Source organism: Macrobrachium nipponense, chromosome 17, assembly GCF_015104395.2.
Source record: "Macrobrachium nipponense isolate FS-2020 chromosome 17, ASM1510439v2, whole genome shotgun sequence".
NCBI classification, from domain to species: domain Eukaryota; kingdom Metazoa; phylum Arthropoda; class Malacostraca; order Decapoda; family Palaemonidae; genus Macrobrachium; species Macrobrachium nipponense.
Genome location: NC_087210.1, coordinates 40,493,413 through 40,520,324, shown reverse-complemented (window position 1 = coordinate 40,520,324; position 26,912 = coordinate 40,493,413). Strand labels below are relative to the sequence as shown.

At 34.9% G+C, this 26,912-nt stretch overlaps 1 protein-coding gene across 2 annotated transcripts in view; it reads left to right on the top strand.

Moving 5' to 3' along the window:
- The window catches only part of LOC135196195 (DNA replication licensing factor mcm7-B-like), a 167,857-nt gene that overhangs the window by 71,293 nt on the left and 69,652 nt on the right, over positions 1-26,912 (top strand). For both annotated transcript variants that reach the window (XM_064222794.1, XM_064222795.1), the window contains exon 4: positions 10,492-10,616. In XM_064222794.1, coding sequence (XP_064078864.1) covers positions 10,492-10,616 — 125 coding nt within the window. The remainder of the gene's footprint in view (positions 1-10,491; positions 10,617-26,912) is intronic.

The following is a 26,912-nucleotide window of genomic DNA, read 5'->3' as shown; positions in this document are numbered from 1 at the left end:
TATTGAAAATGAATGTTACGTATATTCCCAAACATTATTACTGCCATGAGTACTATTACAATTTGAAAGATAATCTTGCTGTGAACGCTACCATAATTTGATTTTCATATACGTACGTACATTTTGTCAGCTGGCTGGCTTCGCATAGATAAAAGTTGATTTCGCTTATATGAAATTATTACACGGATAGCCTTTCTATTATGAAGATATGACAATAATATAGAAGGTAAAAAATGGTTCTACTTTTGTATATCATTTATGCTTCGTCGCAGAGAGGGATTATTTCGTTTAGCTTCGTCGCAGAGAGAGAGAGAGAATTTAGTTTACACTTCGTCGCCGAGAGAGATTCTTTCTTCAGATCTCCATTACATGAAGAATGAGTAAAAATACATTTTATTTTAACCTTTGGAAGCCACCATTGAATATCGGTAGTGATAACTTAAACACAACACGATAAACGCTCGATATTTATGGCAGATAACGTCGGCAATCAGCTGTTTCTCTATAGAGAGAGCGAGAGAGAGACTGTTGCCTGATTTGGTAACATCGACAGATATCCATTAGCAAAAGTTGAATAATGATAATTTTAATAAAACTTTTTACTATGTCTAATCATATTGCATGTATTATTACCATATTATAGTATTACGATATGCACATAGCGATCTACCATTTGCATTCTGGTTTTGTTTACATTCTTAAAATAATCAACTGATGTCGTTTACCAATATCATCGCTGTTTTTAGTTGCCGAATGGAACTTAATTCAGAGATATGCCTGTGATATATAACATGAGAATGGTTTTATTACCTTTATTGTCAGTTAATATCATAATGTGAATGTGTTCATGTATGTTGGTGGTTATTGCACTACAACTAGGTTTAGCCTACCAATGAACATACATAAACCTTGAATAGGCTATTTATTATGAAGATATGCCAGTAATATATAAAGTGAGAATAGTTTTATTACCTTTATTGTCAGTTAATATCATAATGCGAGTTGTTTCATGTATGTTGGTTATTATCGGGCCGAGGCATAGCCTACCGATAAACATCGCATACGCAACAAGTTTGTCCCGCGGTGCTGTGATTCATACCAGCGATATAGCATGAGAAGCTGTCCAAGAAAAAACCTGTGAATGACTGATTCCGTGATTACTGATCCGCGATTAAGCGATGCCCACTGTAGTTTTGGTTTAATACACAAAAATATACATTCATAATAATCATTATTTATTAACATTGTCTTTGTAAAAATATGAAGGAAAACGTTGAACGCCCGTATCTCAAAACTATACTTATTGACCTTCGAAATCTATCTTCTCACTTAGTTTTAAAGCTATAACATTGAAATTTGGTATATAACTCAGAAAGACATTATAGAACAATCAAATCAAGCCTTTTTTTCCAATTTTTGTTTCATCTTAAAAAAAAATCCTGATTTATAGGGTATTTTTTTACCATAATGAAAAATTCATATCTAGCAAAAAAAAAATTACAAAAAAAAACTCCTCATTCAATTGGAGGTCTACATCAGGTCTATATATAGTAGTAATCCCAGGTCTTAATATTGAATATCAAGGAAGGAGATAGAATTTGAAAAATTTTATTTTCGGGATAAATCGCCTTGGCATCACAAAACCGAAGGTCAGGGGCGAAAATCATATGCTATTTGGAGATGTCCCAAGTCACCTTATTAAGTGGTATGAATATCAAAGTCCTGTCCTTGAAAAATGGCATTAGCTGGCTGGCCCCCTTAAACCCTGATGATTCTCAATGGTGGCTTCTGAAAGTAAAAAAAAAAAAAATACATTACTCATTCTTCGTGTGATGGACATTCGAAGAAGGAATCCCTGTAAATTGAAGCTGCTGGTTTTAGCCGAGGCTGAATATACTAATGAATAATGGAGCAGGCGGAACTGTTGTCCGGAATTGGCAAAATTACACTTAGGTAATGCTCATAGCATCAAGTATTGTGCTCGTTTTAAACCCAACTTTGTTAATTTACAAGAAAAATTATCTTAATTACATCTCATCTACCAGCTACTGACAATGAAGATATTGATAGTACTCAATCAGGTGAGATTTTGAGAATGTAAACAATGCAAATGGCATAAGATGACAATATTTATATTCTGTAATATGTTTAACTTTTTCAAACTATAATTTTCTCCAGAAAATATTTAGGTTTATAGAGTTTTCCAATTTTTAGAATTATGGATAGAGATGTAAACCTATAAAAAAGTGAGAGCTTGCTTATCCTAACGTTTAATTATGGTAATTATCTACAGTAATTTTGTTTACAGTATGAATATTCGTGTCACTAGTGATTCACTGGAATTACCTACGGTTTTTACCATTACAGATGTTTTGTTTACAGTATCATTAGTTGTGACAGTAGTTAACTATTGATGCACCTATCAACACTTCAGGGGTAAGCCTATCATTGAAAATCTCAGAAGGCTTAGGTTTACTTTTTGAGAGATTTTTTAAGGTTGAAAAGTCTTATACGCCTGCATATATGGTAGTTTAACCAGACCACTGCAATGATTGACAGCTCTCCTAGGGCCAGCTGGAAGGATTCGACTTTTATTTTTGGTTAGGAACCAATTGGTTACTTAGCAAGGGGACATACTGCTTATTATGGGATCCAAACCACATTGAGAAATGAATTTCTAATCACCAGAAGTAAACACTGGCAGCAGCAAGAAGCGAACTCAGACTACTAGATTAATAAACAAGTACGCAACCCACTTGTCCATTGAGGAACTATGTGGATCCTGTAGCTGTCATTAGTCACGCTAATTGTAGATTATTTCATATCAATAGTTTTATTTTTACAATTAAAAACCAACTTGAATTCCAAAAGTGTGATGCAGTGTCAAGAAGAAAATGTGTATTTCCTTTAAACAATGAAACTGTATCAGGACAAAATCCCCTTTGCCAGAATTCCCCCTTTTCTACCATTTGCTAGTTTTTCTAACAAGGCAATATTATTTTCTACTTACAGCTACATTAACTAAATCTTACAGTCGTTTGCTCATTTTTCTAAAAAGTTATATATTTTTTTTTACTTATATAGTTTAACCATCTTACAAAGAGTTCATTTAGAAATCACTTTAGTACTTCCACCCATAGAAGATTGAGTTTGTGAAGAGCAATAAAGGACAGGTGGAATTGCATTGTGAAGGATAATTTACGTTTAACAAAAAGAATTGGCAAACAGTGTAGTATCATACGAACGTGAAAGAAGGCGATCTAAAGCATTATGTAAAGCAAAAGTCAAAGTGAGGCAAGGTGAGGTCATTAAAGAATTACACAGCCCTACACACCCACCAGATACAGCGAAATGTGAAGCTGCAAAAGTATTTCAAGGAATTAAAGAACGTGCACAACAAATAAAATCGCTGACGGTTGTGCATCTATATCAGACGAGGTAGCTACAAAGTTACCTTCCATCCATTTCCTTCAAAGAGATGTACGATGCTATAAGCAGAAAAAGAGAACCTATTTTCTATTGCCATCAAGTACTCAAGATCTTGTTTTACCCGAAAACTGTGTAAAAACTGCCAGGGGGTGAAAACTTTTTGTTGCATGATTTAACGTTTGACGGCAAGAGAATTTTAATATTTGGAACGGCCAAAAGCATTACATTTTTAAGAAATCATCCTCAGTGGTGATTGGATGGAACATTTAAAGTGGTTCCTGAAATTTTTGTCCACATTGCACTATACCCTGCATCTGCACTATTACCGGATAAGACCCAAACATCTTATAACAGATTTATACAAGAAGTAAAACTTTTGAAAAATTGCTCACCTGCGAGTGCAATGATCGGTTTTGAAAAAGAGCTGTGCTGAACACTGATAGCGCACTTTCCTGAAGTCGATGTTAAAGGCTGCTTTTTTCATTTGTGCCAAAATATTTACAGAAAAATACAAGTTTGATTTAAGAAGCTATATCAAGACAATAATGAATTTTCTCTAAAAATGAGAATGATAGCGACCCTTGCCTTTATTCCCCCTGAATCTGTTCATAAAGCATTTGAAGGGCTCTGTGATTTTATGCCAGAGGAGAGTTTGCCAATTTTGGATTACTTTGAGGATCACTATATTGGCAGGCTGTCGACAAGGACACTGGGAACCCACATTTAACATACCTCTGTGGAATATGTATGCAAGGACAAGCTATGAACGTAATTGTACCAATAATTCTGTGGAAGGATGGCATCACAGTTTCGTATCATTTGCTGGGTGATCCCATCCAGTCATCTGGAACTTTATGAGTGTCTTAGAGTGAGAAGTAAACTTTCAAGATGTTCAGATGAATCAGATTATTTCTGGTATTGCTAGTGAACCACCTAGAAAGAAATAAAACGATGCCACATCACGAATCAAATCAGTGGTGCTAACATACCAAGAAAAAACGCATTTAGATTATCTTAGAGGTATTGCATTCAACTTGGGGTTTTAAACACATGTTTAGTCTTTGAATAAACAATTTAGCATTTTTCCTGAAATTTGCAAAGAATTCCATCTCCAGAAGGTGAAAGCTAAGTTAGTTAAAAAAAAAAAATTATTGGTAATATTCTTATTGGTAATATTCAGTTAACTAGAATTATATATGCAGTAACAAATGTAAAACCAGCAAACTACTGTACAGATATTTTAACCCTTAATCGCCGAGCCGGTATTTCCGAAAGTGTGTCCCGTATGCCGGCGGCGTTCGCAAGTGAGCACTGAAGCGGAATAAAAGTTTTTCAAAAAATCACAGCACGCTTAATTTTCAAGATTTAAGAGTTCAGTTTTGGCTCCTTTTTTTGTCATTGCCTGAAGTTTAGTATGCAACCATCAGAAATGAAAAAAAATATATATATAAATATATATAAATCTATATATATATATAATATATATATATATATATGTATTGGGATATATGACAGCGCAAAAAAAAAAAAATTCATATATATGTAATTCTAAACAAATCGCGCTGTGAGCAAAACGGTTAAAGCTAAAGAATTAATTATTTTTTGTTGTATTGTACACTAAATTGCAATGACTTTGGTATATAACAAATTGTAAAAGGATCAAAGCAACACAGAGAAAATATTATCACACTATGATGCATGAATTTGTAACGTGCTAACATAAAAAAAAAAAAAAATTGTTTTCAAAATTTCATCATAAATCGAAATATTGTGCTAGAGACTTCCTGTTTGTTGCAAAATTAAGGTAATTGATTGAATATTACTAGGTCGTAAGTATTATAGCTTACAATTGCAGTTTTTGACCATTTCGGTAGAGTTAATGTTGACCGAAGATAGGATTTTTTCTATTTATCGTTATATGAAAATATTTCAAAATGATAAAAGCTACAACTATGGTTTTTTTTTTTATATTTATATATATATTTATTCTACATGAAATTGTGCACATTTTCATACATAAAACTTTATGTAACGGGTAATATAAAAAGGTGCAAACATTACGACAATCGGTTTGAAAAAATTTCAGATTTTTTCGTAAGAGTTACCGCGCGAACGCAAGGAAAAAGTTCTTTTCATAAATTCACAATAAATTTAAATATTATGCTAGAGACTTCCAATTTGTTGCAAAATAAAGTTAAATGATTGAATATTACTAGAATGTAATAGTTTTAGCTTACAATTGTGTTTTTTTACCATTTCGGTCGAGTCAAAGTTGACTGAAGGATGAAATTTTGGCACATCGTTATTTATATAAAAATATTTCAAAACTGATAAAATCTACAACCTTTGGTTGTTTTTTGTTGTATTCTACATGAAATTACGCACATTTTCATATAAATCTTTATGTAACGGCTAATATAAAACTGTGCAAACCTTACGACTTTCGACGAAAAAATTTTTGATTTTTTTGTAAGAGTTACTGTGTAGATGTAAGGAAAAAGTTTTTGTCATAAATTCACAATAAATCAAAATATTGTGCTAGAGACTTCCAATTTGTTGCAAAAAAAGGTAAATGATTGAATATTACTAGAATGTAATAGTTTTAGCTTACAATTGCGTTTTTTTACCATTTCGGTCGAGTCAAAATAGACCGAAGGTTGAAATTTTGGCACTTATCGTTATTTATATGAAAATATTTCAAAACTGATAAAATTTACAACCATGGGTTGTTTTTTTTCGTATTCTACATGAAATTGCGCACATGGGTTGTTTTTTGTTGTATTCTACATGAAATTTTGCACATTTTCATATATAAAACTTTATGCAACGGTTCATATAAAACTGTGCAAACATTACGACTTTTAACGAAAAAATATCTGATTTTTTCGTAAGAGTTACCGAGCGGATGTAAGGAAAAAGTGTTATTCATAAATTCACAATAAATCGAAATATTGTGCTAGAGACTTCCAATTTGTTGCAAAATAAAGGTAAATGATTGAGTATTACTAGAATGTAAGTGTTTTAGCTTACAATTGTGTTTTTTTACCATTTCGGTAGAGTCTAATTTGACCGAAAGTTGAAATTTTGGCAGTTATCATTATTTATATGAAAATATTTCAAAAGTAATAAAAGCTACAACCATGGTTTTTTTATTTATGTATTCTACATGAAATTGTGCACATTTTCATATATAGAACTTTATGTAACGGCTAATATAAAACTGTGCAAACCTTATGACTTTTGGATGAAAAAATTTCTGATTTTTTCGGAAGACTTACCGCGCGCACATAAGGAAAAAGTTTTTTTCATAAATTCACAATAAATCGAAATATTGTGCTAGAGACTTTCAATTTTTTGCCAAATAAAGGTAAATTATTGAATATTACTAGAATGTAATAGTTTTAGCTTACAATTGCATTTTTTTACCATTTTGGTCAAGTCAATGTTGACCGAAGGTTGAAATTTTGCAATTTATGAATATATGAAAATATTTTAAAACTGATAAAATCTACAACCATGGGTTGTGGTTTTTTTTGTTGTATTCCACATGAAATTGCTCACATTTTCATATATCAAACTTTATGTAACGGCTAATATAAATCGGTGCAAACATTACGACAATCTGACAAAAAAAAAAAATTATTTTTTCAGCAGTTACCGCTCGAACATAGAATTTTTTTTTCAAAAATTCACCATATATTGAAATATTGTGCTAGAGACGGCCAATTTGTTGTAAAATGAAGGTAAATGATTGAATATTACTAGAATGTAAGAGCTTTAGCTTACAATTGTGGTTTTTTACCATTTCGGTCGAGTCAAAGTTGACTGAAGGTTGAAATTTTGGCACTTACCGTTATTTATGCGAAAATATTTCAAAACTAATAGAAGCTACAACCATGGGTTGTTTATTGTTGTATTCTACATGAAACTGCGTACATTTTCATATATCAAACTTTATGTAACGGCTAATATAAAACAGTGCAAACATTACGACAATCGGACGAAAAAATGTCTGATATTTTCGGAAGTTACCGTGTGTGTGTGTGTAAGGAAATTTTTTTTTCAAAAATTCTTCATAAATCAAAATATTGTGCTAGAGACTTCCAATTTGTTGTAAAATAAAGTTAAATGATTGAATATTACTAGAATGTAAGAGTTTTAGCTTACAATTGCGTTTTTCAACCATTTCGGTAGAGTCAAAGTTGACCGAAGGTCGAAATTTGGCAACTTATCAATATTTATATGAAAATATTTTAAAACTGATAAAAGCTACAACCATGGGTTGTTTTTTGTTGTATTCTACATGAAATTGCACACATTTTCATATATAAAAATATGTAACGGCTAATATAAAATGGTGCAAAAATTGTCGGTGACAAAATAATTTCCGAGATGTGTCGCTGATGCTTTTTAGTGCGAGAAGAAAGAATTTCGCGCTTGCGCTCCTAGGTAATGATTGTAAACAAAACAACAGCTTGATCCGTGAACTCCCAGCATCCCTCAAGGTGCGTGATACAAAAGTTTTTGCCTGGTAGGCCTATACAGTGTTCCCCCCGTATTCGCGTTCTCCCGATTCGCGGACTCACACATTCGAGGGTTTTTCTTTGGAACCTATCTAGAAATTATTCGCGGACGGACTCGCCCATTCGCGGAATTTTCCGACGAAAATAATCACCAATTAGTGTATTTTGATGTTTATTTTCATGACTAAATACATTTTTATGATACAAAAATGATTTACTAATTTTCAAATATTAATTTTGATTAATACTGTATTAGTAAGTTTAATAAGTTTAAATATCACATAATAAAAATAATAATTCTCTCTCTCGCTTTCTCTCTACTACAAAGATGTATGTTTTTTTGTATGATAAATAAATGATTTACTATTTTCAAATATTAATATTAATTTATACAGCAATAATATCAATTCATTAAAGAAAATACCATAGTGAATTAGTAAGATTTTTGCTTATAAATTAAAAAAATTATGGAAGAATGAAGGAAATCCCAGTCAGATTCTTTCTAAAAAAAACTCGGATATACGTATCAAGTTAAGTGACCGGAGGGGGAAGGAGCTGATTTGTTGCTGTCATCAAGTGGGCATGAAATTTCCACCCTCTCTCATCTCTCTCACTCTCTCTCTCTCTCTCGTCTCTCTCTCTCTCTCGTCTCTCTCTCTCTCTCTCTCTCTCGTCTTCTCTCTCGTCTCTCTCTCATCTACTGAGATGAGAGATTTTTATGGTACATATATGCGTAATATGTTTATTAATATTTTCAAATAATAATAATAATAATAATAACTGTAATTACAAAAATCATATGTGAAAGTATTTTACAAATACTACGATAATCTCTCTCTCTCTCTCCTCATCTCTCCTCTCTATCTCTCTCTCTCTCGTCTCTCTCCTCTCTCTCTCTCTCTCTCTCTCTCTCTCTCTCTCTCTCTTAAAGCAATGTATGTTTTTTGGATGATGATTTACTAATTTTCAAATATCAATATTAATGTAAACAGCAATAATATAAATTCATTAAAGAAAATACTAAAGTGAATTAGCAAGATTTTAGTTTATAAATAAAAAGAATTATGTAACCCCGAGTCTTGTTGCGTAGCCAGCTTGTTGGGTGGGTTCCAACTGTCAAATCCAGTGTTGCCATCTCTTTCTCTTTTGCTGATATATATGAGATAATTTCTATGGTACATGTGTATGTTTATTAATATTTTTGCATAATAATAATAATAATATAACTAATCTCAAAATTCACATGTGATAGTATTTTAAAGAAGTACAATAATCTATCCATTTCACTTTTAAATAAGGACAACCCTCTCTCTCTCTCTCTCTCTCTCTCTCTCTCTCTCTCTCTCTCTCTCTCTCTCTCTCTCTCTCTCCTCTTCATCCTCTCTCTCTCTCTCTCTCTCTCTCTGCTATTGGCTGTTTATATATTTCTAATGGTAAAATGTTTAAGATTACTTTAAAATGATATTAATAATACCAATTCAATGGTATATTTGATGTAGGATAATACTTTAAGTAGACATTTGGTATTTGTGATTTCACATTTCATTGTTCCCTTGTAAAAAGAAAATGGATGTCTCAAATAGTAACAGTATGAAAGAAAACGTGCATGACCGAATACTTATGGGGGGACTGAATTATTTTCACATACGTAACTAAGTCATTTAGTACGTACATAGTATGTATTTATGTATAAACATAAAATGTAAGATTTACTTTAAAATAGTATTAATAATATTTCAAAGATTATTATGAACCATAATAGGATATTTTATGTAGATTTGATGAAGGATGGTCTTTAAGGGATACTTTGGTGTTTGCATGTCCAGGACAGTTTATGAGCATTTTTAGAGGGGGGTTCCAAACATTCGCGGATTCTAACTATTCGCGGGGGGGGGGGGGGGGGGGGGGGGGGGGGGGGGGGGGGGGGGGGGGGGGGGGGGGGTCTGGTACGCATCCCCCGCGAATACGGGGGGACCTCTGTAACTTTTTCTGCGAATTTAAAAAAAACTTTTTCGTCAAAGTTTCATACGTCCATTCGGCGTTTAAGGGTTAATATATTTCTTGTTTGGAACTATATAAGCAATAAAATATAAAACAAGTTACTACTATTATTGGTTGCTTACATTTTCATTACTTTAAATTTGGCCCCATGGGACTTTGTCTAGAACCCAATGAAACTGCTGTGTATAGCATTCAACATGGGCATGGATACATTGGAGTACTGTAGTATATACATTTTCACTGTTAGAGAAGAAGATTCTAAATATTTCATAACATCCTTTAATTTGGAGATTAATACGTTTCAGTTTATTTGTATCTAGAACACTTGGGGTTATATACAGTTTACCCTCTAATAAAATATATCTTAGCCTGTTAGAAATGTCTTTTGCTTAATTTTATGAATGATTTGGACGAAGTACTAGGAATTTTAGAAGTTATTTGACAATATTTCAAGTTTATATATACATATGTGAAAATTAGTTTTCTCTGTTTTTAATGTAATTTACAAAAGTAAAATTGGTTTCTTATTAATTGTTAGACTGTGGCAAGGGATGCACTGGATGTCTACATTGAACATCGTCTTATGATGGAACAAAGAATTAGGCAGCCAGGGGAAGTAAGGGATATCCGCAATCGCTATCCTCCAGAATTGATGAGGAGATTGTAAGTATTTATTTGTTTTGAAGACAGTATAGACTATCCCTGATGTATGACTTGAACAAGTTCTGACCATTACACAGAAATTCTTGAATGTGATATCAGTTACTTTACTTACTCGTGCAGTATATGGTACATAATGTCTGGTTTGAAATAATGGAATTAATGTATCCACCAAAGTCAGATTTGGATATGTAATTGCATTTGATCAGTTATGATATTACTTATGAATTAGTAGTTTTCTATTATTATTTTTAATTTTTATGTATTCAACTTACCAAGTAATTACATAGCTAAAGTTTTCGCTTGTCAAAACCCCACTGAGAACGGAATCCCTGCCAATAACCGGAGACTGCTTGTATTTTGTTCAATAGGCAACCCACTCCACCCACTATTGGGGTAGATAGGAACCAACCCAGCAGTTGTTTCTGCTGGCTTATGACCATAACAGTGGTTAGCAGAAGCGGAAATTTGAAGTGGGTTAGAACTTCTCAGTCCATGTCTCAGACATTTAGTGAATTACTCTAACCTTTGATAGCCGGTTTGGCATTAATTACACTGGCCTGCGCTGTTTTCAAGGTCTAACTTATAATTCTTGATTTTAGGCCAGTTTTTGCACTGAATCCAAAAATCATGCTCATTTTACTCAATCAGATCAAGTTAATGAAATATTAGCACGTTAAAAATATCCTAAATTCTGATCTAATTGTAGGTGAATGAAACAATATTGATAATATTAGACTGATTTATTCACAGAAGCCTTACAGGATATTTTGAATAGATAGCTAGAATAGTATAATGAACTAAAGAAGCTACACATGGATGAATGGTCTCTTAAGGAACTTCCGTTTGTGCTGAAGAGACTCCACATCCCTCTTCAGGCACCAGCAGCAGCAGTAGTCAGTCAGAAAGTGCCTCAGTGGCGTGATCGGTATGGTTTTGGCCTGCCACCTCGGTGGTCGCGCGTTCAATTCTCGGGCATTCCATTGAGGGGTTAGATATGTGTATTTCTGGTGATAGAAGTTCACTCTCGACGTGGTTCGGAAGTCATGTAAAGCTGTTGGTCCTTTCGCCGAATAACCACTGGTTCCATGCAATGTAAAAACACAATACAAACAAACAAACACAAACAAACAGAAAGTTGACATTTCATAGGCCTTGATTGTGTTCCTCCATAACACTGATATCTTGGTGAAAGCGCTCGCCCTGTTCTTCACTGAAGTCTCCACAATTCTCTGGAAAATAGTCCAGATGAGACCGGAGGAAGTGCATTTTCACTGACATGAGATAGATAATAAAAATATATGTGCACATTTAAATAATATAATACTATGGAGAGTATGTAAATCAATCGTACGGGTACTCACTGGTGATAAATGTTGATTAAAGATAATGATTAATTAGTGGTGTTGAATGATGAATAATGATAGAGATAAGGTATGTCTGCACAGCAAAGTAGAGGAGTTAGTACACCTCCAATTAGGGCACCTCTTCCCCTTCTTTAGGAGGGCCTTTGGCAGGTTTCGGGAAGCACTTCCACAGGCGCTACATCAGGTGATTGGGGAGGCTTTGGAGGGTCCTTCGCTCATTTGATGAACATAGTGATAAACAGCTGCTGTCGCTGCTTCATCATTTGAAGGCTTAATTATAGGGCACCAATGCCACATCAAATATATTTGAAAACTTTTGGGACCATTGCATATAAGGATCCCATGCCAAAGATGCATCCTGCTCCTCCTTAATTGTTGCCATGTAAGTTGGGATGGACATTCCAAAGACATGCTCCTTTCCTCCTTTTCCTCCTGGTCTGTGCTCTTCCTTGCAGGCAGACTTTGTCAGCTCTTCCAAATCCAGGGCCATCAGGGGTTGGAGAGGGTGCCAACTTCATCCCCGATAATCCTTGAAGTCTTCACCAAGAATTCTTGCCAACAGGACTGACTTATCAATGGCCAAATGTTGAATTTCTTCAGGAGAGAAGCCCTTATAATCATGAACAAACTCCAGCCACAACTATGTACAGCACGCATTTGAGGTCTCCTTCATGTCCTTCAACGATCAGTCAATGAAGGGCAGACATGACAGTTGTGTGTATGCCAATAGTCTTTTAGATTAAATTCATTGTCAGTGTCTATTTCATTCACAAGGTGCTGGAGGAAATTCCGTGTGTAGAGTGCCTTGAAGGCATGGATCATGCCCTGGTCCATAGGCTGAAGGCGAGGGGTGGTGTTGGCAGGGACATCCTTGTAATGAAGAGCCACAAGGTGACCTAGCATTATCCATAATTAATAACACCTTGAACTCCATGCCCAAGTCATGCAAGTATTGCCTAACTTGAGGAACGAATATCTGAATGAACCAGTTAGATGTAAGGACTATGGTGTTCCAGTCCTTGGGGTTGTGCATCCAAAGCACAGGCAACAATGCCTTGTTCTTATTCTTGGGGGTTCTGGGGTTAGCAGCCTTGTAAATGAGGCCTGGTTTCAGCATGAAGCCAGCCACATTCCCACACATTATGAGGGTAACTGTATTCTTCTGAATCTTGAATTCGGAGGCTTTGACTTCGTCCTTCATGGGATATGTCCTGGACGGCATCTTCCTACAGAACTGGCCAGTCTTGTTCATATTGAACACCTGTTGTGGATGGTAGCCCTTCTCGATTATTTTCTTCGTCAAAAGGATGTTTTTAGGCCACTTCCATATCTGCAGATGCTGCTTCCCCATGCAGAGAAACATTCTTCAGTTGGAACAGCCTCCAAAAGCAGTGGAACTACCACCTTGCTGGCCTTAGAACCCTGAGGAGCTGACAATGGTCCTGCTTGTGGCTCTTCTTTGTCTTTTTTACACTTGTTTATCGAAGCCTAAGAATTCTAATTCCCCTGCTCATTACCTTTGTGTGCCTGTACATCGTATCCTTCTGTAGCAGTTGAACTTGAAAACTTGGTACAATTGTTGCGCTTTTTTCCAAATGATATTAGAGTTGAGGGGCACATTCTTCTTATAGCAGTCCTTTATCCAAAATGCCCTTTCAGATTTTCATCTTAACTATTGTCTTATCCTGTTTGGTTGAAACTGTTTTTGCAGCTCATGCTTACAGCCTTTTGTATCTCTGCCTCTTCTTTTCTTGATGTACCTTAATGGTACTCACTCTCAGGCTAAATGGTGTGTTACTGCAACATAACCTTTGCCTTCCTTCAACATATTGAGAAATTTTACCCTCGAGCTTCATGACGGCCTTTACGTTTAGGCTTTTTGCCCAAAGCCTTGGAAGGAGCAGGCTGATTTTTAGGAGGCATTTTAAGGCACAATTACCACTGATACACAAAGATTAACACCATCACTCAAAGATCTGCTATTACACCCAATGAGAAGATGGCTGCTTACTATGCTGTGAACTGGGACAGATATGGGCTCCCAGAATTCTATCTTCACTAGATGGGAGTAAGTGTTCCCATCAACACCAAGTGTAACAGCTAATGAGCGCCAAGGAAAATGTGTGGCATTCCTGGATCACCTGCTATGCAGATAACAGCCAATAGTGTGTTGACAATCATTGCACTTGGGTAATGCATCTTTTAAGGAAAGCAAATACTGTTAGTACGTAACATAAAATACTCCACACACACAAACATACATACCCTGCTAGCCCTGTCGGTTTGCAAACTACCTTACATATTTTAGATGTTCTATGTACTAGTACGTATCATCCTAAAACATGTTGGTATTTCAAAATCATCTTAAAACTAAATACATATTTGTAAAATGCACAGTATGCATAGAATATCAATGTTGTTATACATATGCGCAATATTATGTGTTCATCCCTATATACGTGTTTACTGATATCAGTAATTGACCCAACATCTCTCCCCAGCTTCTCAGTTCACTGCATATCTCTTGTTGCTGGTTTTTTGTGTATGGCATCATGGATGAAGCACATTTTTTTTAATCATGCCCTAATACTATGCATCTTAAGCACCCTACTTTTTTCTACAGCATCTAGACAAGGTCCTAAGTGTCAGAAAAAGATCATGACTGTTGAGGAGAAGGCATACATTATTGTAATGTTAAGAGAGGGCAACAGTCAAGGATAAGTAGTAGCTTATGTGTGACAGTAAGTGCCGTCACCTTCACGAATAAGGAATATGAAGAGGGTAGAATAATTGGAAAGGCCCCTGCTGGAGAAGAACTCGCTGCCATCTCTATCCCACTGACAGGCCAAAATTTTTTAAGAATTTCATGGTCTTGCACAAAATTCCTAAGAAAGTCAGGCAGCTGGAGGCAATGATAGGCATGGGATAATTTTTAGGAAAGAGCCCTTAACCCTCTTACGCCGACTGGACGTATTTTACGTCGACTTACAAAAGTTTTTTTTTAAATTCACGGAAAAATACTTATAGGCCTACCAGCCTAAAACTTTTGAATCACGCGCCTTGGGGGATGCTGGGAGTTCACGGATTAAGGTGTTGTTTTTGTTTACAATTCGTTTACGCAGGGCCGCGAAGAGTGAATTTCTTTCTTGCCGCACTAAAAAGTATCTGTGACACATCTCTGAAATTATCTCGTCACTTTGACATAATTTTTGTACCATTGTAAATTAGCCGTTACTTAAAGTATTATATATGAAAATGTGCGCATTTTTATGTAAAATACAACAATAAAATACTCATGATTGTAGCTTTTATCAGTTTTGAGATATTTCCATATAAATAACGATAATTGCCAAAATTTCAACCTTCGGTCAACTTTGATTCTACCGAAATGGTCGAAAAACGCAATTTTAAGCTAAAACTTATATTTTAGTAATATTCAATCATTTAACTTAATTTTGCAACTAATTGGAAGTCTCTAGCACAATATTTCGATTTATGGTGAATTTATGAAAAAACATTTTCCTTACGTCCGCGCGGTAACTCTTCCGAAAAAAAATCATACATGCGATTGTGGTAATGTTTGCACCATTTTAAAATTAGCCGTTATATAAAGTTTTATATATGGAAATGTGCGCAATTTCATGCACAATACAACTATGAACAACCCATGGTTGTAGCTTTTATCAGTTTTGAGATATTTTCATATAAATAACGATAATTGCCAAAATTTCAACCTTCGGTCAACTTTGACTCTACCGAAATGGTCGAAAAACGCAATTGTAAGCTAAAACGCTTATATTCTAGTAATATTCAAGCATTTACCTTCATTTTGCAACAAATTGGAAGTCTCTAGCACAATATTTTGATTTATGGTGAATTTATGGAAAAAAATAACATTTTCTTTACGTCCGCGCGTCAACTCTTCCGAAAAAATCATACGTGCGATTGTGGTAATGTTTGCACCATTTTAAATTAGCCGTTACATAAAGTTTTATATATGAAAATGTGCGCAATTTTATGTAGAATACAACTAAAAATAATTGAAGGTTGTAGCTTTTCTCATTTTTGAAATATTTGCATATAAATCACGATAAATAGAAAAAAAACCACGTTCGGTCAACTTTGACTCTACCGAAATGGTCGAAAAATGCAATTGTAAGCTAAAACTCTTACAGTCTAGTAATATTCAGTCATTTATCTTCATCTTGAAACAAATTTGAAGTCTCTAGCAAAATATTTAGATTTATGGTGAATTAAAAAAAAAAAAAAAAAAAAAAAAAAAAAAAACTTTCCTTCCCTCTGCGCGCGGATTCTCCACCACAAATCTCCGAAATGCGTACGTCCCCTTCTCAGAATATTTGCTCCGTTTCATATTAGGCATTTCATAGAGTTTTATATATGAAAATGTTTGCAATTTCATGTAGAATAAAACAAAAAATATTTGAAGGTTGTAGCTTTTCTAATTTTCGAAATAATTGCATATAAAAAATATATATATAAAAATTCGACATTCAGTCAACTTTAACTCGTCAGATATGGTCGAAAACTGCAATTGTAAGCTAACACTCTTACAGTATAGTAATATTCAATCATTTGTCTTCATTTTGAAAGAAATTGGAAGTCTAGGACAATATTTAGATTTATGGTGAATTTTTGAAAAAAATATTTGTTTACGTCCGCGCGTTATGAATTCATGCATTATTTTGTGATAAAATTTTCTCTATGTTGCTTTTATCGTTTTACAATGTGTTATATACCAAAATGATCGCAATTTAATGTACAACGAAAAAAAAGTAACTTGTTACCTTTAACCGTTTTGCGCACAGCGCGATTTGAATACAATTATATATGAAATTTCGTTTTTGTGCTATCATATATCGCATTATTTATATATGATAACGATAAATTTTTCATTTTCTTTCTGATGGTTTGCATACTAAACTTCAGGCAATGACCAAAAAAGGAGCCAAAAATGAACTCTTAATCTTGAAAACTAAGCGCGCTGTGATTTTTTGAAAAAAAATATTTTTTCCGCTTCCGTGCTCACTCTGAAACACCTCCGGCACACGGGAGACAATTTTTTTTTTTACTGCTTTGGCGTAAGAGGGTTAATGAACTGATGCAGCCCTATCCTACCACCTATATGGGCATGTTTAATTACCACAACATGATGGTGCCTCCCAAAAACCCTGAGGAAGTGCCTACTTAAGAAGGGAAACATGCCCCCTCAGAGATGTAACTCCTCTAACTTACGCAAGGTTAGGTTCCAGAACCCCTTGCACTAGGCAAGGATTGGTGTAATTTTGGTACGGTCACTAAAAATGCTGATAAATGCTTTTTTCTAGTTTAAAGAGTATTGTAAAGGGTACTGTATTTGCCACACTAGCACATTTGCAGCAGGTATGCTTGTATGTATGTATATATTAGGGCTTGTGCCTTGTATGATAAGGCGCCCTATGAGGTAATGTTAGACTTGCGATAATCTTACGCTAAGTCGGTTGGTATTGTACTTCCATCTTCAATGGAGTGTCTTGGGGTTTGTAGATCACTTACGAAGTCGGGATTATCTTCTTGTCTATGACGATGATGTGTTAAACTCATGGTGAGGAGGTTCTTGTAGAAAACACGAAGTATAAAAATAGATATATTCTTCTGAAGTTTTACATGCTGAAGATCAGATATGATTGTACAAGTCTTCTAATAACGATAGCTTGATCGCTTCTGCCAATGATGATGGCTACTTCTGTTCTCATCTACATGATAAAGCTTAGGTTTAAAGAGTATACATCTCTTCTAATGGCACGATAGCTAACTCTGTTCTGCCCTGTTCTACATCTCTGTTACAAGTTATGAAGGAAGCAGATAGTAGCTCGAACATATGAACATACTATCAGATGACATAGTTACATACGAACACACAATCAAAATGAGACACGCTACAGATCACGTAGGCCGTTTGAATTATAGGTCGGGGTAGTTGTCTCAAGCAGGGAGCTTGGACTGTTTCAAAACAAATGAATGACCACATACTTTAGGGTATACGTCATCTTTAGCGTCTCTAGTCTGATCACATTCCTGCAAGCAATCTGGTTGACCTCTTTAGTTTTAGTCTTTTATATATATGGACTAACATTCCATATTTTTATTATGTAAACACTTACATTAGGTTCGGTCAGCTACCAAAACCAACTACTGAATATTACTCAAACTTGACTTGCATTTGACTTATAGGAGTGTGATACAGACACTATGTGAATATATATATATATAAGTAAATAAAATTCAGGTGTACATGAATTGATTCAAGTAATAAAATATAAAACAATGATATTTGGTAAATAATAGTGATCACGTGATATATAATGATACAGTTTTTCACTTCATCTCATTAAGATACTTATGCTACAGAAAATACTAATGTACTCTGATAATCGCATAGAATGAAGATTAACATGATAAAAATCATATTTTAACTGATAAAAAATTTCATATATGAATGATAAATTATTAATGTTTATGCTGATTGATTCGTTGATTTTTATGCTAACTGTTATTATAATCTGCGGATATTGTTAAGATAAAAGGTACTGATTGATTATAGGCTACCAGATTTGTTTATACAGATGTATATGGATTCATATCATTATGATTAATATATGTGCAGCTTTAAATAGATTCCTAATGTTCGTACAACTGCACAAGTATATATTTCGATTCTGTTATTTATGATCATTTATATATAGATTCCTAGTGCGTACACTCAAGGATATATTTCGATTCTGTATTTATGATCATTTATATATATAGGATACATGACCGAGGTTATACTACTTCACATTTAACTAGCTTTCGAACCACTTTTCGTCCATTACACAGTTCCAGACAACCACCTATAGCCAATGAAACGGCCGATTTCACAGGGTTAAAACAAGGGGAAAATTTGCCTGGCGGTGGGTCCAACGTTCTATTTGCGCTCATACTTATTCTCTGCATCCTAAGCTACATGATTACGTTCGCGATGAATAAAAAAACATCCCCAGCACGAGTCCTTCGCCAGCAAAGTAGAGTTGAATATCCTTCGGGTCGTAATTTGTCGGAAGTATGTCCCTTTTTGTAGTCGATTCCGACAGCCGCCGGAGCGTTCCGCATTAAAACGAGATTAACAACGGGATACGGGTGTCGGTCGAAGAAGTCCATGATGGTGCTTATTCCTTTCACATTGTAGGCGGTTGTTACTCGACTGCCGTCGTCCGCAGCGACGAACGATTTTTTGAAGTTGCGATGTGAAACTCTCGTACTGCAGGATACTGTAACAGGTTCCATTAATCAGCCATGCAAGAAAATTGATACTTGTCACAAGGGCAAAGTAAATTCAGACGACATCCAAATACAGGGGAGGGGAGAGAGCCATTTAGACCAGACTTAACCCACATGAATTCGTGATATTTTTGGAATTCAAAAGAGTCCGCTGTACAAACTTTTTTATCCATGGCATTAACAATGAGTGAACCTATCCAGGTCTATGATGACTGTAAAATATCCATAATTATAAAAATAAATAGATATCAATACGAATTCCAAAGAAAATTCTATATTACTGGTAGTAAGTTACTAGACAAAGAAGTGGAAAACGGAGCTATTTGTAAGATTGCCAGGCAACATAAGAGTCAAAGAGAATATTAATCATGATTCTATGTGCCCTAACAAAAGTTTCATATTCAATTTTCTCGTGCGCATCCTCTGAGGTTACTTTTTTAAAAACTTTATTAATAGGTAGGAGATACAACGAAAAAAACCCACTATGTAACTAATTTCTAAATAAACTTTGGGTTTTTCAAGAAAATGTGACATTTTCCCATGAATGTTTTACTTGAACTGTAATAGGCTAATGTTGCAAGTAAATATTTCATATATACATATCTTGATACTTCTAAATGTCTATGAGGTTCAGAAAAAAAAATTAATTCATTTGTTGTTATAGAAATTCTATTTCCTTATTTTGTTTATTAATTTTAAAATGATTGCAAGTTGCATTGCGCATACCGATAGACACTTGTACCTAACGTCTGCCTTGCCCATGAAATTCGGGCTAAGAAGCATTCATTTCTCCAGTCAATCTGCTTTGCAAGCAGAGACGACACACAGATGAAGCCTGTGTAAGCAGATTATTGAGGTTAAAAGGAACAAATGCTGATACGGCAATGATGACGTCGTCACTTGGCAGGAGATTGCTCTCAGCCAGCTAAGAGTTATGTTACTTGCTGTAATAAATACGACTTTAGGATAAATTTTTTGTGTTTTTTTAATACTCGACCCACATGAGAAGAATGTCTGAAAAAAACAGTACCAAAATTGAACAATATATTAGTTTCATGTTGGAAAACTGCATGATTATGTTAAATTAAATATTCCTTATTGAAACTAATGAAAAAGGTTTCCATACAAATTATATATATATTATTAGCCCTGTATAAGATTCATATAGGATTATTCCATAGATAAACATTTTCACTTCTAGACTTCCTGACTTTAAAATCTCTTTTATTTTATTTTATTTATTTATTTATTTAATATTATTATATTTTTTTTTTTCATTGACTACGAATATAAATCACCGGGACAGACAATATGTCAGTAGGTTTTGGATATGTGTTTGAACTTTTAGCTTATTTGTCATTACTAAAGCGTTAAGTTAGAGTTCAAATCTTTACGCATATATATTTGGATATTTAATTAATCTATGGTTACGCTTTGCTTGATGATTTTATCGTGATTCCTTTTTTATTATAATTTGTAACCCTTCCGACTTCTTACGGAGTGTATTTATGAATCCACTTGTATCCATATTTATTTATTTTTTATTTTTTATTTATTTATTTATATATTTTTTTATATATATATATATTTGATAAATTAATGGGGTTGGCTTGAATATGTGGAAAACAAAAGTGTTCTAGCGGCGTACCGTATAAGGCTACTTGCGGCATCAATTCTATAGATACAAGATATAAATGATAAAGGTATTTAAAACCGCGAGAACCGCTATAATCCAGTTCGGATCCAACATCACGAGTTGTAACTCGTAAGACATTGACACTTCCTATTTAATTATCCGTTTATTCTACCAAACCGATTGACTCTGGGTGAAAATATATTATTGGTTTTCTTAATGGAAAGGAATTCACACAACATGTTTAAGGAGATTATTATTGATTTACACCGCCCGAGTCAGATTATCATGTGTTGAATTCCATGTTTACTGATTTAGCTCTCTAAATATTCCTAACGCACTCAATTGCGGTGTTTGTTTTTAGTGCTATTAATTCTATAACGTGTCAAGGAACTATTAACACTAAGAAGTGTGTATTCCCTCTGTCAGACTCGTAATTCTGTTAATAATTCTACGTATATTCTTTCAAGGATTGATTTGGCACAGGATAGGCCCTTAAACTGACAGGTGTCTTAGTGTATCCCTTGTTTTCATGACACGTGTTACAATTAGTTATGTGCTTTTTATATCTGTAAGCATTGTAGGCCAGTAAAATAGTGATTTGGCTTTCTGTGACATAGTAGGGAACCTGGATGACGGAATGCAACCAGTTTATGACGATTGGTATGAAAGAGATTATTGCTACTACCTGGTCGTTAGTCATCTGCTGTGTTCTTCGGGTTTTCCTCGTCACGGACCTACATATAATATTACATTTGATTACATTATTCTGATACACATACTTTAAATATACTTTTGCTTTAGGTGGGTTTCTGCTCGAAGGTTTATTGTTTTTTGCTTAGCCGCTGACCCTGTTTCCGTTTCGAGTGTTTATTGTTTGGTGTTTATTGTGTTGCTTATCGCTGTTGACACTTGCTTTGTTCAGTTTGTAACAGTTCTGCGCTCCAACCCAGATATTCAATGCTCGCGATCTCTTGGGTTAAGGAATTTTCTTGTTTAGATACAGTTTTAACAATAGGCACGGATGTTTCTATTATCTTTTAGTCCAATTAATGGTTCTTTGCTGTATGGTGCGGGATTGCGGGATAATGCGTCAGCTATGATATTTGCTTTCCCAGGTAGATATCTTATCTTGGCTCCAAAGACCTGAATGATCATTTGTCACAGAGTTCATTTTGGACTGTGATTAAAGCCTTTGAAAAACTCAGTAAAGGACTCATGTTCAGTAAGGACTTTATCAGGATAGCCATAGATTATGAACTTAAAACGTACTAGTGAGTTAACGATACCTAGCCCTTCCTTGCCTATTACTGCATATTTACTTTCAGAGGGCTTTAGTTTACGTGAATAAAAAGCTATAGGAAAGAACTGTTTATCATATTGCTGAAGTAGTATCCCTCTTACCCCTTGGTCTGAGGCGTCTGTTGCAATAAAAAAAATTCCTTATTTAAATCAGGGATTTTTAAGTTAGGTGAGCTGCATTATTCCGCTTTTAAGATATCGAACGCCTGTTGATGCTTTTTTAGACCATAATAAATCTACGCTCTTCTTCGTAAGATCTGTTAAAGGAGCTGTCATGATTGAAGAGTTACATATTTGCATACGATTGTAATACCCACTACAGCGCAAAAGTGCTGTATCCCCTTTTTACGTTAATAGGTACCGGAAGTTATGAATAGCCGACACCTTACCATGGACTACTTTAAGACCTTGACTAGACACATAAAACCTAGATAAACATGTTCGGTTTTTTAAAAACTCGCATTTAGATATTTTACTCTGAGATTATTTGTCTTTGTCTCTGTAGCACTAGCTCTAGTTTATGTGAATGTACTTCTAAGGTATTTAGAAAAGATTATAAGACCAACCATATAAGCATGTAGGGTATCCCCTAAAAGTCTCCAAACACTATATAATTTGGGGCGCAACGTAAGCCGGAGGCATACGTAAAAATTGATAATGTCCCCTGAGTGTGCTGAAAACTGTGTATGAGGTACAATCACTTAGGTAAGGCGGTATCTGGTAAAAGCCTTTAAGTAAGTCCAAGCTGGTGAAAAATTTATTCTAACCTAACAGAGATAAGATGTCGTCGTACATGGCACTGGAAACTATCGGGAGTCGTTTCCTTGTTTAAGCGACAGTAATCTGCGCAGATACGCCAAGTCCGATCTTTTATGGCATGACGTTTGAGGGAAAAATATATTGGGCTTATTTTGAATTTCCTAATGGCTCCTATTACTAACATTTTTCAACTTCGTCATTTATCTCTATTTTGAAATTTCATTGGGGTTCTACACGAAGGTATGTATATAGCTTTATGTTTGTCCTTAGACCGTATTTTGTTTTCAATGACATCCGTTTTTCTCCCAGAGATCACTCGCTAGTGGAGAAACTTCCTGGTATTCAGGTAGAAGATAAAAAAAAATTCTGCTGAATCACCTCTGCTTGAATGACTTTACGGATATTACTTTAGATAGATTATCAGAGAGATTCATCCACGACTGGTTGGGCGTGATTAAAAATTAGCAAAATAAAAAATGCGATATTTATAACTTCCGTATCCACGATATGTATACTTTTAAGGGCTTTGTTCGCGGAAATCGTTATATTTCAGAGTGTCGGGAAGGATTAAAATTTCAATTCCCAGCAAAGTCGTTTTACACGCACTAAGACATTCGAGGGTGCATGTTTCTCGAGATTTTGCGTGCAAACTGCGACTGCGGTTGTGGGAGAATTCTGTTGGGTCATTTGAACAATGTTACGATTTATGAGACAAATGTATAGTTCCTCTATATAAGTTATTATTTGATTAACTGTCTCTTTTTGTTCAAACGGATTTCAATATGTTTGAAGGTTTATAGGATTTTCATTTTATAAACACGCCTTATTTTTGCAGGATGTAAGATAATATTTTGTATACCCCTAGATGAATCTTACAATTACACTAGATACAGATCAATGTTTTTTTTATAACTATAGAGGTATCTGTAAGCGCTCGCTTATCCGGACTTCTCATTAGGGAAGTTCGAACAACAGACAGTGAGTCCGTAAATACAGGATATTACGTTTACTAAAGGAATAAACAAGATATTCTAATTTTTACTGCGCGTACAGTTGGGCTTAATCCACCACTACTTATAATAACTTACGTATTAAAAAAAACGAAAACCTGCTCTGATTACTTTATACGGTGCTGTGTTTTTCATAGGAAAAATCCTTTTTAATTCAAAAGATATTGGCATGTATGAACCAACATCACTTTCCCCACTCTGCTAGAGTCGCTTATTGTGTGGAATTTGCTATGCTTTGAACACTCGGCAGATTTAACTAACCTTGACCGCTTGACTAGGTGACACAGTCACCGAGTTTGCTTGTTTGATTCTGAACGGGCCTACTGTTTCTATTTCTTTTTGGTAATAATTAGGATCCTTCTCTTTATTACCATCGGCAACGTATTGTGTGTTTTTAGCATTATGTTGCTGGTTACGTATAAAGCAATGAATGACAAACTATTAGGAACTGAGCGATTACTAATAAGACAAGTTATCACTACTGCATTCCATATTAACTGTTTGTACTTCATTCTTTGCTAAAATTTGAAATAGTGAGGGATCCTGGTCAGCGCATTTAGCCTGATGAAAGTTTTTTACAGACATGTTATTCCTTGCAATCCAGCCATATTTTTAAAGTTAAGTTGAGTCATTGAGGTTCGATATTTTATATAACTCAAAAAACTCAAGGCTAAAACTGCGATCGGGACTTGCAAAGGAGCATTTATTGTCATGACCCGAAATAGTGTTACCTCTAATTTATCTAGATTTTGTACGGGTGTTCCACTTGTTTTTGTGTGTTTTCTAATCACTACGGTGCTTAACGACCCTATCCATGCATCTGTATAAATACAGACGTCCACTGCGTAAACGCATATTCACTGTTTAATATGATTTGTTACGTAAGGGATTAATAATCATCCCAAAATGATAAAATTAACATAGTATATGATTATGATATTTTCAGTAGAACTTCTGGAAACAGAAACTCAAAGATAAAAAACTCGCAGTAGCGAAATCTCAATGATGTAGATAATTTCTGTAAAAAAGTAAGATTAAGAATGTCTCGTAACTTTTAGCCACAGGAATAACGAAATTCGACCTGCAAAAGGAAACTCAAAGTTTCTCCACATGAGATAAAAAATGTAGCTTAGCTTGCTTTTGTGGGAAGTCACGGTGTTCTGATAACGACACACGGCCTTGGTCCTCCTTCTCTATTTAGCGGATGACCTGGTTTGGCTTCAGTTTCCCCCGTGCGTGTTGTTTCGATGATTCGAGCCCTTGAAAGATCCGATGCTGCAGACGCGTTCGGTTTGTTTCTTGGAGTGCCGGAAACTCTCATTAACGATGTTTTCTTGAATGATTCTAATGAGAGACGAAGCTTGCGTTGTCGTAGGAAAAAGGACACGTCGGTTTTGTTTCTTGAAGTTATTCACTAACGATGATACTAAGTTGCTTGAAGAATCTCTTGCTTTCGTCGTCGTTAAAGAGTTCTTGTTGTTTTCTGAAGTCGCTCACTAAACGATGATAATAAGTTGCTTGAAGAATCTGCTGCTTTCGTCGTCGTTGAAGAGTTCTTATATGATACTTCATTATTCTAATATTTCTTCGGAGAAGTTGTAGAGTTCTTCTGGTCCACTGCGGTCCACTGCCACCAATATTAGGGCTTGTGCCTTGTATGATAAGGCGCCCTATGAGGTAATGTTAGACTTGCGATAATCTTACGCTAAGTCGGTTGGTATTGCACTTCCATCTTCAATGGAGTGTCTTGGGGTTTGTAGATCACTTACGAAGTCGGGATTATCTTCTTGTCTATGACGATGATGTGTTAAACTCATGGTGAGGAGGTTCTTGTAGAAAACACGAAGTATAAAAATAGATATATTCTTCTGAAGTTTTACATGCTGAAGATCAGATATGATTGTACAAGTCTTCTAATAACGATAGCTTGATCGCTTCTGCCAATGATGATGGCTACTTCTGTTCTCTCTACATGATAAAGCTTAGGTAAAGAGATACAGGTCTTCTAATGACGATAGCTAACTCTGTTCTGCCCTGTTCTACATCTCTGTTACAAGTTATGAAGGAAGCAGATAGTAGCTCGAACATATGAACATACTATCAGATGACATAGTTACATACGAACACACAATCAAAATGAGACACGCTACAGATCACGTAGGCCGTTTGAATTATAGGTCAGGGTAGTTGTCTCAAGCAGGGAGCTTGGACTGTTTCAAAACAAATGAATGACCACATACTTTAGGGTATACGTCATCTTTAGCGTCTCTAGTCTGATCACATTCCTGCAAGCAATCTGGTTGACCTCTTTAGTTTTAGTCTTATATATATGGACTAACATTCCATATTTTTATTATGTAAACATTTACATATATACTAATGTTACCCCTAATTCATGGATGCCATTTTCTTCTCTCAAATAAAAGAAGTTTTCTTTTCATCACTAAGTAATCTTCATAAGTCAGTCATAATGAAGGTACACAATCCAGTGAATTAAAGAAAACGTGTGCAATGTTCGTAGAAGGTGAAGGTAAAATTCAATCAATTCAAAATCATGTACTGTACAGGTGACAGAGAAATAATAAGTTGTGAAAATGAGAGAGAGAGTGCACATTAACCTTTAAACGCCAAGTGGACGTATTTTACGTCTACATTTTTTTGTCTCGGGCGCCGACTGGACGTAATTTACGTCGACATACAAAAGTTTTTTTAAACATTCGCGGAAAAATACTTATAGGCCTACCAGCTGAAAACTCTTGAATGACGCGCCTTGGGGGAGGCTGGGAGTTCACAGATCAAGGTGTTGTTTTATTTACAATCGTTACGCAGGCGCGCAAGCGCGAATTTCTTTCTTGCTGCACTAAAAAGTATCTGTGACACATTTCTGAAATTATTTTGTCACTGACATAAT